This window comes from Medicago sativa, chromosome 2 (genome assembly GCF_051527215.1).
Source record: "Medicago sativa cultivar Bolivia chromosome 2, Bolivia_mono, whole genome shotgun sequence".
Lineage (NCBI taxonomy): Eukaryota > Viridiplantae > Streptophyta > Magnoliopsida > Fabales > Fabaceae > Medicago > Medicago sativa.
Window position 1 is genome coordinate 10964118 of NC_140750.1, and position 15845 is coordinate 10979962.

Sequence of the window (15845 nt, forward strand, 5' to 3'; positions counted from 1 at the left end):
TGACCAGTTGCAGTCAAAGCCTTTTGCAGGTGCTAGTTCTGCCCAAATGAAAGATGCTCAAGACGACCATGATAAAGATTGTTGCAACGATAACACTACTGAGACTTCTCAAATTGCTAACGATAAGAAAGCAAGAAGTGTGGTCAATTGTGAAGCCCTGTATGATTCAAAGGTTCATACTAAGGAGTAAGGAGTACACTCCCAAAGCTGATTCCATGTCTCATCAGGAGGCTTCTAAAGAGGACAAGGTAGGTTCTTAGCAAGAGTTAGAAGATTCTGAAACTCTCCAAACCTCATGATGAAACTGTCAAGCCTTAGGTAGTTCGTGAAGACACTCACTCATTGATGCGCGAGGCTGAAAAACAGAAGTTGGAAGATACTGAAGTGGTTAAGATTGTTTCCACCAATTTTCAGGTTGCTCAGTGTGACTATAAATGCTAGTTGCTTCATAACTGTTTATCTGATTAACACAGTTCATACTCCTGGAATAGTACCTAGCACTAAGGATTCACATGTCCATATTTTGCCTTATATCATAAGCTTCATGATTGCAATTCTTCTAGGACCTTTGGTTTCTCCTCACTTAAGGCCTTTTATTAAACATAAATTGCAACATAGATATGCTGAATGTGTTTATTTGGGACCTTCACCTTAACACAAGGAACATAAATATCTCTTTAAAGATGTACAATTCAATGAGGTCAACTTTCCTTATAATAACACTTTCAAATCCGTTTCCATTTAAACCAATACACAACCAACTTCAACTCCATCTCTTATAATTATTGCTAAACCTGGTCACATAGAAAATCAACACTCCATGGTCAACAGAGATAAAACAAGGAATCTAAAGCCTAAAACTTTTATGTATATAATGGAACTTGCAGCAGTTAACTCTTACACACTAAGGAAACTGAGTTTACCACCAAAATGAAGTTTCACAGGTGGGTTAACACCAATAAATTTTTTTGTTAAAATGTAATTTCGTAACAATTATAAAAGCAACAAAAAATGAAGTTAGATTTAGTCAGGTAAACAAATAGTAAGAACGTTGCTTAACAAAAAAAAATTCCACGGAAGACAAGAAGAAGAAAAACCAAAGTTGGTCAGCTTCAGGCTTCAAACATGGATGCTTAGTGGTGGGTCAAAAGATTCAAAACAATTCTTAAAAATAAATAAAAAATTCAAAACAAAAGGTCAAATGTTTCCCTTTTCCAATTTTCTTAACAATATAATACTATCAAAAGGTGAAGAGATATAAAAAGTCCTATATTCATGTCAAAAATAAAATGTCCTGTATTTGATGTAACTTAAATTCCCCAAATTAAAAGGCTAAAAAATACTAACACATATTACTAACTTCTACCAATAGAAATTTATTTGAGTTCTATCAAGTGTATATAAAATAGCTTAAATACTTTAATCCTTTAACTTATTTTAAAAGTTCAGGTTGGTCATTTTATTTTAAAACCAATTCATTTGGTGTTATAATTTATTTTAATAGTTCATCTTTGGTATCTTAACTTTAAAACCAATAAATTTAATTTTTATAAGTTAATAATGTTTTAACTTATGAAAATATACGAGTAAACTAAAAAAAATTTCCCCCAACTATGTAGGACGATTTCAAATAGGTTCTTAGGATTATGAGTATTTTAAAAGTGTCATTAATCGTGTCAAATTACCCATTTTAGTCCTTGTCAGAGTTAAGGATGAACTAAATTGCTAATAAGTAGTTAAACATAGATAGCAAATTGATAATAAGTATTTAAAATTTAAGGTACACTAAAAAAAAGTGGGTGTTTATCTATCCCTAAAAAAAAGTGGGTTTATCAAAGATTGTTGATGTGCTTCATGGATTTGTTTTTCCAAAGTTGTATATATGACTCATAGATACTGATAAGTGGGTAGAATCTCTTGAGCGTAGTCAGAGAAATCGATATTGTTGGATTTGACCCAAATGTTTGTTGTGGAGGACAACTTGAGGTACCGTGGCAAAGTCAAAAGTTCTAATTATAATGTCCAATCGGAGTATATTGACATAAAATTTACATTCATTAATTTAATATAATGTCATTCTCTACACTAATAAAATACATTGAGATTTAAAAAAATTCTTAGACACAAATAGCGAAATAGGTGAATGTGACTGTACCAAATCGTAAGTACATAGCGTGATGCATATACATATTTGATAATGATGAAGTACTCCTCATTTCAATTGTTCATGTGTTGCAAATATTTTATTTCAGAAAATGATTCTCCTTCAAAACACACCAACACATATGTGTCGACTATTGATTGGGGTGGACAAACACTTCCTCCCATATCACAACTATATATATGTTTTCAGTCAAAACAAAATAATATTGCTCCTATATTTTGTGTAAATTTTCTTACACTAATGTAGTAGCTAGATTTATGCAAAACATAAGAAATATGTTGTTTTTACTAATTTGTCAATTTTTGTATTAAAAGACCTTGTTTACCATAACTCTAAGCAACAATATATAACCTCACATTTTGCTCAAAAAAATAATATCTAACTTCACATTATTCAAGAGTTTTTCTTAACTATGATTAGTGTTTTTTAGTATTATCAAACACTCACTCCTGTTATGAGTTTTTGCTTCTTCTTTTCCTGTCTGAGAGATATATACGGTTGCTTATATACTTTTGCTTATGCTTAAAATTTGTGCGAGAAACTTTTTTTGATAAATAAAACTTGTGTGAGTAAATTATATTCTCCAAGTTACGTTGTTAGTGGTTCATTAGAACTTTACTCAATGAATATGAAAGAATTATTGAAAAATGAAATATATTATTGAGTTGTTTTATTTTTTCTGGTAGCCTAGTGGCTACAGCTCACACAATTAAATGTGGAGAAGTGGGGTGTACGTCTGGGGTTCGAACCTCAGCCCCTGCATAAATTATGCAATGTCCCTATCAACTGAGCTAAGCTTACGGGGACATCGAGTTGTATTTATGTCAAGCATCTTTTACTAATAAGACAAATAATATTCCCCTAAAAAAATGACAAATGTTTTTCATTTAACTTAAACTATTAAATTGAGCGGTGTCGTAAAATTTCATTAGTGTCAATATCTCTATAAAAAAATTCCCCAAAAAAAAAATCTCTATAATAAAATGTTCATAAATCTCTGAAGACTTTTGGCACTACTACGCTCCTTTTCTTCCTACTCCGTTTCTTTTTATAAGCAAATTTTACTTTAGATTCATTCAATTAATGATGTATGTGGTTCATAAATTGAATGAATCTAATTGAATGAATCTAAAAAGTAAAATTTGCTAATACATCATTAATTGAATGAATCTAAAAAGTAAAATTTGCTTATAAAAAGAAACGGAGGGAGCATGTTTTAGCATGGAAATTAGTAATAAATTTCACGATCTTCTTTCAAGCTACTAAAAAACACTCAAATCATCTTATGTTGTATTGCACAACTACCCCTTGAATGAGATAAGCACAAAGGCTGCGTGTGGTACTATACTATGCACCCTATGAATTTAATTAATTAATTCATCTAGAAAATCAGAAAGGAGCTACACCTCATCTCATTCGTCATTTGGTCATATATGTAGAACAAGAAAAATACCCTTATTCCCCAAGCAAGATAGTCACATGTTAATGTTGGACTTGAATTAATAGAACCCTCTAGACTATACCTCCATCTCAAATTTAACCACATCAACTTAATTAATCCCCCCCTTTAAATATTAAATTCCCCCCTTTCTCTATCCATTCTTCTCCTTCATCAAAACCAACCATCTCCTATTTTCCCTCCTATATATTTCCCTCTTCCAAGACCAAAACATTATTCTTTCCAAAAAAAAGACCAAAACATTATTTTAACATTATAACATCCTTAAATCTTCATTCCTTTCATATATGGGCACTCTTGTAGGACATGTAGCTCCTGGTTTTGCTTTCTTAATACTAGGATTATGGCACCTTTTCAACCACATCAAACTCCATATTAAAAATCCAAATTCCTACATTTCACCAACATGGTTCTCAACATCAAAATTCAAATACCTTGAACTTTACCTAATCATGTTAGCCTCAACAGCTTCAATTTCAATGGAACTTTTCATCGGCCCCGACCGACACCAACCCTTCGATACAGACGGAACAATCCCCTCATATCATCTCCACAACTTCGAACACGCTTTGATCTCCATGGCTTTCTTCACCTACGCCGCCTCCTCCATAATCCTTGACAAAATCGAAAACCAAGCAAAACTTGCCCTAACACAATTCCTAGCTTCCATAGCTTTTTTTCAACAGCTTCTTCTCTTCCATCTTCATTCAGCTGATCACATGGGACCAGAAGGACAATACCATCTTCTCTTGCAAGTTCTTGTCTTTGTCTCTCTTTCAACTACTATTTTGGGAATTCCCATGCAAAAAAGCTTCTTGGTCAGTTTTGTGAGATCATTAAGTATATTTTTTCAAGGCTTGTGGCTTATGGTTATGGGGTACATGCTTTGGACACCAAGTTTAATTGCCAAAGGGTGTTTTATGAATTCTGAAGAAGGTCATAAAGTTGTGAGATGTTCTGATCAAGAATCACTTCATCGTGCTGTTTCACTTGTTAATATTTTGTTTAGTTGGTTGGTTATTGTTGTTGCCGTTTTTGGTGTTTCTTTGTATTTGGTTTTGACCAAATATTATGGTGCACATAAGGTTCGGTATTTCTCGTTGGGGATTGAGGATGAAGAGAGAGAAGATGTTGAAAAGTTAAGTGATGATGTGGAGTCTCAAAAGGTAAGCTTAGTTGGCAAGCCCAAAAGCTTTATACATATTGGGCAAAAAACTCTTTCACCTGTTGACATGGAAAGGTAGGAAGGGTAATCACAAATTAAGAAAGTATGTGGAATTTTACTTAGGGGGTGCTTGATATTCAATTTGTGATTACTTTTATTTTTATGAAGTTAATTTGTGATTACTTATTTGGTTAGGTGTGTGAGGTGTACATGTATTTTACTAGATTATTCTTTCAAAAAAATGTATTTTACTAGATTAGTGGGGTCCATGTATATATTTAATAATGTGTCAACAAGAATGGTTGGCTTAAGGAAACTTTAGTTTTGAGGATGGGTGGATATTGTTTGTTTAAATGTACTTTTGTGCAGATATGAAAGAAATTTCTTTTATTAACTTTTTTTTTTGAAGGAATCTTTTATTAACTTATTATTTGGTTATAATCAATTTGCCAATTATTTTATATGAATCCAACTTACCGATCGCTCCCCAAGGTTAACACAACGAGCCTATGGACACGTGCACTCGTGGCCTTAGGCTATGGTAATCACAGAACAATTGCCCAGATACTTTTTTGAGGAGTAGAGAAAGAAGGATAAAAGAATGGCTAACAATAATAGGAATATTTCTGTGTATTCACTTGTCAGCCACAACCATTCTTATATAGAATGTTAGGGTAGAGAGGAGTAATCAATTTCTGTAACAGTCCCACAATCAAAAATATCCGTTGGAATTTGGCTAATAATGTTGGGCTGAAGTTACAATTTGGTTTGATGATAATAAATCAATAGCAATGAATAAGGGATATTGACAAAATCTGACCAATTAAAAGTCAGTCAAGGCATATAGAAAATAAGGAAAGAAATAATGTTGATTTTCTACCAATGAGGGAACACAAGAGGCACCAGTAACATAAGCTTCTGTTTGTCATTGTTCAACAAGTATAGGAAGTTATTTCTACTTTTAATTTAGACATAAGATTTAAGAGAAAATTGCATTCACCTCCCCTGAGGTTTTATTAAGAGACACTCTCACCCCCTCTAGTTTGAAAAAAACACCAACCTCCCTTAATTATTTCATGATTGCAGAACTTTCCCCTTGGACACAAACAACCGTTACTTTTAACGGTGCACATCAAAATTCCTTCCCTTCATCTTCATTTACTTGTTATCGGGGAATCCTCCCTTCATTACTTCCCTTCACCTTCATAAAAAATCCTCCCTTAATTATTTCATTTACTTGTTATCGTGGCTGAAAAATTGGCAAATTGATAGATATTCATGGAATAATTGTGTGTTAAATAATTGGCTATTTGAAAGGAATTTCCATTTGGTTTGTTATCATGACCTATGGCATAACAAAGCAATAATATAACAGGAATATCATAGCTTGGTTGCAGATCTATATAGCATGCCTTTTCAATTTGTTTTGCACATGGTTAACGTTAATGGAAGCAAATTTGGTTAAAAACTCACTAGTCTAGTCTGCATATTTGGTGCAGTCACACAGATTTGGCACAAATTCATTCTTATTCAATCTGGAAAAATCTGTTTGGTCTAAAGTTTGAAATAGATTCGGCGTTTCATATTCCTAGTTTTTGGGAGAAAAAGCAAATTAGGGTATAACTTTTGACGTTAGAGATAAACGGTGGATGGAGAAAATGTTAGTTAACAGTGTTAGCATAAGGGACGTTAATGTTTTTTTAAACTAGAGGGGGTGTGAATGTCTTTTAATAAAACCTCAGGGGAGGTGAGTGCAATTTCCTCAAGATTTAATGGTAGTTTTTCCTGCAAGGTCTATATATATTAGTTTGTAATAAGAACAAGGGGCGGAATCCTTGATTTCTGAAAGCTATGTAATACTCACGTCATGGGAGCAAACGAGTCCAGGAGTGGACAGATACAGATTCTAGCAACCATTATTGCCTGCAATTTAATTGCTTTATTTCTGCTTTATTTTCGCTTTTCTTTACTACATTCTACATTCTGCACTTTTTCTTTCATTTTCTTTCTTCTTCTTTCTTTTGAATGCTCATTTGAGTGTTATTTTTTTTAAGTTGTCATTTGATAACTTGTTTTATTAAAGTTGTTGAAAGCAATTCTAACACTAATAAAAACAATTTGATTTCAACAAACAGATAAGGAAAGAGACTATAAATCGCTAAACCCAAAAAACTCCAAAATGACTTTTTTTTTTGAAGAAGCTAAATTAGCCCACCTAAATTGACACCGGTTAGAATCGACAAAATGACTTTTTTTTTTTTGAAGAAGCTAAATTAGCCCACCTAAATTGACACCGGTTATAATCGAACGTGAGACCTCAAGGAGAAGTACACTCCCAAACCCCAAGCCAATACCACTAGGTCAACTCAAGTGAGTTAACTCCAAAATGACTTTAGTTTAGTCCTTAACTGTTTTGGATAATATCGTTTGTATTACCAAAAATCAATGTAAACATCTTTACTCATAACAGTTTTGTTTTGGATCCTTGTCTGGGAGGAAACTTAAGCCATGTTATTTTATTCACCTGCACGCTTTTGCAATTGCCGTATTTGACTTTTCACTTATCTTTCATACATTACTTATACATGGTGCAAATTAGAAAGAAAAAAAAAAAACATCTTTATAGTACTATCTCACTTATGTGTGTGTATTTTTTTTTTTTTTTTGTGGTTACATTACGTGTGTGTGTGTGTATATTAAACTGAATAGAGACCATTTTTGGCCATGTATCAGTGTCATGTGTAGTTGAGTTTGCTTTTAAAAAATAAATTAAACTCAAGTTGATATTTAAAAACTATGTAAATTAAATCAATTAAAAAGTTGATAACATCACCGTAAATAACAATCAAAGGTTTATTAAAAAAAACAATCAAAGTTGATAATAATCACGTGCCGTTTGAAATAAAATAGCTGTCTGCACCCAACGAATAATAATGGCTCGATAAAAAATTTATACCACTTTTTATATAAATTATTTTTAACAAATCAACAAAAATATATTTTGTAGCACTCTTTGTTTAAAAAAAAAAAAAAAAACTTAATAAGTTATTATAAAAAGCAGTTTAAGCATATCAGTTTGTAGAAATAATTTTTTATACTAGCCAGTGTTTAGAATTAGATTTCTTAAGCCATCAAACCAAGAAGTTGCTTTCATTCTGGAAACTTAAGATGATGGCATTGGATAATTGTGGTACCATAGAATCCGAAAAGTGAAGTAACGTTATACTATGGTTACAAGTTATATAGATAAAACCCTTACAAAAAAAGTTATATAGATAAATGGATAAACAAACATGTGAATCTTATTATATTATGTCAATGAAGCTCACGACAAAAATGTATATGCATTGCCACTACTATACTCTTGTATTAGGAGTACTACAACTCTTTTCACGGAATAAGTTGAGAACATCCAAAGTTTGGATAAGTATTTGTTGAATAACTTATGAAATGAATTTTAATTTGTTTGTTTGTGTACTCCTTATTCCATATCTCTGCTAGTTTAACTTTTTTTCTTACCTAATCATGCGGTTCTCAGAGAATAGGGGTGGTAATTTGAAGTTTTACACGATGGCAAGTAAATCTTATAAAAAAAATTGGATTCTTTAAAACAATCCATTCTTAATTATTAAAGTTCATTAATCACTTGGTTGCTAGTTTAAGGTTTTTTAGAAAGTTGTTTAATTGATTTATAGTTTTGCGTCCTTAATTTCATATCTTTGGTAGTTACTAGTTATTTGAAGTTTTTGTACACTTCTTGATAAGTTATATGTGTGCTCTCACCATTTCATATATGTTTTTGTTAGATAATAAGTTATTTTGTTGAGCCCTTTAGATTTCTAAGTTACTAATCTAGTTTATAAGGTTTTATTATATATTTGCTTGTGACTTTAACCGTCTTCTATATTATTAACATGACATTAAGAGCATAGTTCCATTTTTCATTAACTATTAGTTGCTTTCGTTATTGAGTTCCCATAAGTTTGGAAATGTGTTTGATTTGTTTTTCATGGTTGATTTTAGGATCTTGTTAACAAGTGTCTTAAGTGTACTTTTAGAGATTTTTAATTAAAAAATTATTCATTGAAAATGTCTAATACTTCAATTTTTGATGCATTGAATGCATAAATTTTTGATGCATTGAATGCATAAATTTCGGGTGTCTTTGCAATAAGGTTCGACCGTATACTAAGGCGTTAGTTACTTGGTGCTTGGTTCGGTAGTGGTACTGATTTCTTAAGAATTGAAACTTTTTGTTCACTCATGGTTGATGCACTTTTTTTTTTGAAGGATCATGGTTGATGCACTTGTTTTCTCATTTATTGGTTGGTCAGAATATTGGTGGGATGCATGAGGGAGCTTTTGGGTTATTCATGTGTATGTTTTTTTTTTTTTTGAATTATACGTGAAGAAATTTGTGGGACTTTGAGGAGGAAATTTGTTAATGTTAGATTAGTATTATTGGAGTTAGAGATGGGAATAAGTCAAGTCGGTTTATAAGGGTATGCGATTTAGTTTACGATAGATCAATTCAAATAAGCCATTTTTTTAAATAGAGAAGACTTGGATTTGTTTTAGAAGCATGTTTAGCTAAACAATAATGTTACTTATAGAGAATTCGATTTTCACGATCCATCGCGACGTGTTTATTCCACCACACATTTTTTGTTGACTTTTCATCTATTCATAACCCCCTCTTGAATTTTAAAAATGTGTGATTTTCATTAGCTGAATTCCTTTTCATGATGCCTTCATGGGAATTTACTTCGCTTTATATAGCACTATTGTTAGTTAAAAAGGTAATCAGACCATAAGTCATAAAAAAAATGGGTTAAATATGTTTTTGGTCCCTATAAATATACAAACTTTTCATTTTAGTCCCTCTAAAATTTTCTTTCAACTTTTAGTCCCTTAAAAATTTTACATCTTCACTTTTGGTCCCTCCTTTAAAGTAAACTCATATGTAGAATTCATATTTTTGAATGAAATTTTGCAGAAAAATTCATAATATTATAAGAATCTCTTCCAAAAAAATTAGAATTTTTTAACAAAACATGAATTTAATATGAATTTTTATATTTTTGAAGGTTAAAAATTCATATTTAAAATGTGTTTTGTTAAAAAATTCTAAATTTTTATGGGAAATTTGTTTACAATATTTTATACATTTTTGCATAATTTCATTTAAAAAATCCATAAATTAACTTAAAAATAGGGACCAAAAGTAGTGATTGAAAATTTTATAGGGACTAAAAGTTGAAGGAAAATTTTAGAGGGAATAAAACGAAAAATTGTTATATTTATAGGGACCAAAAACATATTTAACCCTAAAAAAATCCTCATAGATCTATCATGCTGACCTACTTAAATAAATCTAAATACTATTGTTTATTACCACTATTATTATATTATATATTTTGAATTAATTTGCCATTAAGAACAAGGAGGATCAAATCCACAAAAATGATGAAAATATGCTAAAAATAAATAAATCATAACTCTTATGTTTTTTATACACGAGAGAATCCAAATCTCTTATATAGGTTTTCCACATAATAGTTTTGGCGAAAAGGGTCGTTTCAATGTGAGATTGTTCATACAAATCCAATTGCTAGATGTGGGAAGCTGTCTTCGTCACACGTTGACCAATATGATCCCTTTTGTAATATTGAAGGACTTGTATATTTGATCGTAGGAACCATGACAATTCGTTTCAACTTTTTATAAGGATTTGTTTTGTTCCCCCAAGAGAGGACCCACCTATCAGACATTCCGCAACCATGTTTGAAAACACATGGCAGCAAGCAAATTCATGTTTTTCATTCACATTATTTTCAACGATGTTTAACAAGACAAGCTCGAATGGATTTTTTTAAAGGAAAACAAGCTCTAACCTATAAGACACGCCTAATATAAAGGAACTTTTTTTAAAAATGAATAAAATAATGACTGATAAACAGGCCCGACCCTTAGTAAGCGCATGATAAGCTACGGTACCAGGCATCGCAACTTTAGGAGCCTTAATTTTTTTCCTAGTATAGCACCCAAAAGTGGTAGGCATATGTAATAAGGGGCTATTTTCAATATTTGAACACGATCTCCGATTTCATCAGAACAACCCTGTTTATAAATACTAAAGAAAGACAAACATGTTTGGTTCTCTTAAGTTTATTTTAGTAGAAAACTTTTAAGGTTTTGAAAATATAACTTCCAAGATAACATTTCAGGATTTAATTTTTTAACATGAATAATTAGAATACTTGTTAGTATTTTGCCATAAAACAATTTCTCAAGTTTAATTGGACATTGCCACGTCTACTCTTTGCAACATGGAATACAAACAACTATGCCACGTGTACGATAACTTGCAATTACAATCTACTTACTATATATTAAATATTAATCCATATGATTTTACCATTTTGCCTCTAAGAGGGGCATTTTTGTAATTTTCTATTTGGTGAAATTTGGTTGATACCACCTCACATATTTTAGGGTGCATTTCCCATTTTGCCCCTAACTTTTTTTTAATTATTTTATAATCTTTTTTTAATTATTTTATAATTTTTATATTTTTAATAACTTTTAACTATTTTCCAATTTTTATGTTTTTAACTATTTTTCAATTTTTTCTCCCAAATTCAGTTGCTTCTACATTGCCGTTGTGCGAGATTAAGGTATCATTTGACCCGACTTTTTTCCAACTACTATACATTTTTAAGGAGAAGTTAGGCCAAACACAGTATCAATCAAATACTTACTAAAAAAAGTAATTTTTTTGAATGTATAAAATTTAATGGAATGAGCTTTGGCCAAAAGTTTTTGAATGTTACTTTAAAAAACTACTTCTCGACAACTTATTTCACGAGCACCTCTTTTTAACTCACGTTGGGAACCTTTTCTTTTATTATTTAATATTATATTTCAATATGTTTTTTTTCTTCCATTTAACTTAATTTTTTTTGAACCGTTCCATTTAATTTTTTAAGGAGGTTCCATTTTATTTTATTATCTTTTTTCAAAGGAATTTTATTATCTTTTATATATTTAATTTCAATATTGTTTAATCATCACAACCTCACAAATATTTTTATTCACGCTGTCATTTAATGATACCAAATATTTTTATTTCCTTTCTTCAACCTCACGAATACACACACACACACATTAACGTTTAGAGTAATATTTTATGTTCGTCTGTCTGTTTTTTGTTACGCTAATGCATATATTTTTTTTTAGTGTTGCTTGGTTGAGTGCTACCTCACCGATTTTTTTTTAAACTATTTTCCAATTTTTATATTTTTAAAAACTTTTAACTATTTTTCAATTTTTTATTTTTAACTATTTTCCAATTTTTTTCTTCCAAATTCAGTTGCTTCTACACTGCCGTTGTGGGAGATTAAGATACCGTTTGACCCGGATTTTTTTTTCAGCTTCTCTATATTTTTAAAGAGAAGTTAGGCCAAATACAATATCAATTAAGTACTTACTAAAAAAGATACTTTTTTTAATGCATAAAATTGAATGGAATGAGCATTTTGGCCAAAAGTTGTTGAATGCTACTTCAAAAAACTACTTCTCGACAATTTAGTTCACAAGCATCTCTCTTCAATTCACGTTGGGAACCTTTTCTTTTATTTTTTTAATATTATATTTCAACATGTTTTTTTCTTCCATTTAATTTTTTTTGAACAGTTCCATTTAATTTTGTTTAAGGAGATTCCTTTTAATATTATTACCTTTTTTCAAAGGAATTTTATTATCTTTTTATCACTTATATATTTAATTTAAATATCGTTTAATCATCACAACCTCACAAATATTTTTATTCACGCTGTCATTTAATGATACCAAATATTTTTATTTTCTTTCTTTAACCTCGCAAATATACACACACACACATATTAGCGTTTAGAGTAATACTTTATGTGTGTCTGTTTTTTTGTTACGCTAATGCGTATAATTTTTTTGTCGTTGCATAATACGTATGATTAATTCTATAAAATTTTGATTTTAATTAAAAGTAAAATTGTAGATGTATTTTCTTCATAAATGGTATAGATGCCTAAAAAAAGTATACTTATATATTTTTTTAAGGAAAAATTATACTTATATATATATATATATATATATATATATATATATATATTGCACCTTTATATTGTAACAAATTATGCATATCTTTTTCTTATTCAAAAAAGCTAAACATATATGTTTCCATGACACCAACAATGTAACAAATATAATATCATATAATATCTTTCAAAAAAAAATATCATATAATATAAATTCTTATATTTTTGAAAGACACCAAAAATATGGTATTCTTATAACGAAATTTATTATAGAGTATAATTGAAATAGAAAAAACCAACTATTTTGATATTATTTATGTTATATTTCAGGCTCCTTAAATTGTTTTCTCTATTCAAATATTTAACAAGTCATTTATATGATGATACAAATTTGTATTCATGTTACACAAAATAAACGTTATTGAGTAAATATAGTATTTGTAAAAAAAAATATCTTTTATTTTAAACATTTTTTTATTCATTATGTTAATTCATAATAAATTCAAAGTTTTGTCCTCGTGAGTTTAGCTCAGTTGATAGCAACAATGCATAAATATATGTCAAGTCCGGGGTTCGAACCGCGGACACCATAAAAAAAAAATCAAAGTTTGTACAATATTTTGTCAAACAACATTTAACTTAAAAATAACTTTAAAACTAAAAAAACAAAGAAAGCAAACAACTTTAACTTCTTTCTTAAAGGCCTTTATTTTAACTTTGTTATGTTGCATGGCGGTAGAAAAATCTTCCTTTGTTATGTGGAGTATAGTAGAGGTCATGATGATTGAATTTTAGCTCATGGTAAGGTTTTGACACAATTTTTATTTTAGCTTCTGGTACTGTAGTTGAAAACAAATTGATGCATTTGGGTTATTTTAGTTTTTATGAGTAATCCTAAAGGTGTAACAATTTTCATATTTGGTTTATTCTTTCCTATATCATTGAGTCGTACGAAAGTTGATTGGTGTAATTTTGTTTTGGTCATATCATTGAAGTCCAGAAAGTTGATGATACGGAAATTTGACCATTTAAGACCAAGTTGATTTGATGATACAAAAATTGATCACATAGAAATATGTTAGCTTCTTTCGATATCAGAATGAACAAAGGGAATACAATTAAATGATGTATTATTGTATTTCTATATAGGACTTTCAATGTCAAGGGATTATGACTACATTAAGGATCTCAAAAATGATTTGGACATTTGGAAAATAGGATTTGGAGTGCTGGATTCTTGGATTGTGACTGGTAGTAATGAGAACCAACATATGAAGCTCAATTTTTGTTATGCAAAGGTTAGATGAGTTAGTTAAGATTTGTCGTAATTTCCTTTATGATTTATCAATGTTACTTATTAGTGTACATTTTGATTTATTTATATTTTTTGGTTTCTTTCTCGGATTTAGGGTGATCAAGTTCATGTAATAACTCGATATAGAGAATTGGCTTTGATCGAGGAAAACAAGACTTATACTTTGTTTAATTGTCATGTGTTTGATAATGACATTGCATTTAATCCCTTTAAGGTTGTTTTTGGTTCTTGTACAAATGTGCAGAAGTATGACAAGTTTACTAATGTTCTTACTCATGAATTTCACTTTAAGTCATTTAAGGAAATTCAAGATGAAAAATTCAAAATTGACGTTTTATATGGTATAGTTACGTGCTTTAATTTATTTCTGTGTTTTCGCCGATTATAATGTTCTTATATATGTAAAAAAAAGTTTAAGAAATCATCGGGCTTCTTCATGAGATTGTCAAGACAACGCCAACTGGGACTGGAAAGAAACCGTGTACGAACATTGTGTTGAAAGAAAAAAGGTATTATTTTCTAATTTGTCAGCATCAGATGATAGGATTTGTATAAGTTTGATAATGTCCTGAAAGATGTCTTTCCATATGCAGTGAGAATATAATTGATGTAACACTATGGGAAAAATACTCCGTAGCTTTATCATTTACCATCTATTTACCTTGAGTTCTTTGCTTCCATTTTGTAGTCAATGACAACCCAAATAGATGTAACAATTGGTCAGGATCGAGGCTGCTCATCAACGTACATCATCCGGTTGTTGAGAAGTTGAAGACTTAGTAAGTTTGCATTATAATTTCACAATACAGTGTTAGAGTAACTTATTATTTCACAATCTGTTTGATTGTTTTTTGACCATGTTTCTTGAATTGTTGTCGTGACCTTAACACTTCTCAAGCTCAGAGTCAAAACTTCAGTCAGAACTTAAGTCAGAGTTCGGCTTCTTCTCAACGTACTTCGTACAACGATTTTTTTCAATCTATCTCAAGTTAGGCCAATTGCTGAATTTATAAACTTAGTCAAGGTCTGCTTTATTTATGCACAAACATGCTTTGAGTTTTTTTACGCATAAATTAAAAATACATATTGCATTATTATTTATTTCATGTGCATAATTTGTGTTAGGATTCATACCGCATCACTATTTGAAAAACAACTAAATTCAATCATAACCAGTTTGGATGGTATTATGAGAGTTGCACCAAATGTTCGAAGACATCAATGTCAAATGGTGCTAGCTATAGATGCACATGCAGGAGTGATGCTTAATTTTCATTTGTTTCAACAATGTTAATTTATCAACGGGGTACATATAATGCACATGCATGCATTTATCTAGACTTTATAGGAAGATAAATTAGAAGTCATGGTACATTTTCTTTAGCTTAAAATCAGTTATGCTACCTTCATTTTATAAATTATATGTAACTATATTTGCATACATCTTATCCATGTTAATATGCATTAGACTAATATTGCAGTTATTTCCCTGTTTAGCATTTCCCAAACGAGGTGTCAAGAACAATTATGAAAGGAAAGCGCAAAACAATCACTCTCATTGATGACCAGACACAGAGAAAGTATAAGTGTCGCCTCTATGCAATTAGAATCCATTGATTATAGGTATTCAATATGCTTGCTTTTTTTGTTTGCTTGATCACTATAGC

General features: G+C 30.3%; 1 protein-coding gene across 1 annotated transcript; it reads left to right on the plus strand.

Moving 5' to 3' along the window:
• Positions 1-3530: 3530 nt before the first annotated feature.
• Positions 3531-5182, plus strand: LOC146944479 (uncharacterized). The gene has a single exon (XM_085742868.1). The coding sequence runs from the start codon at positions 3911-3913 to the stop codon at positions 4865-4867; it is 957 nt and encodes a 318-aa protein (XP_085598994.1). The 5' UTR covers positions 3531-3910; the 3' UTR covers positions 4868-5182.
• Positions 5183-15845: the final 10663 nt, after the last annotated feature.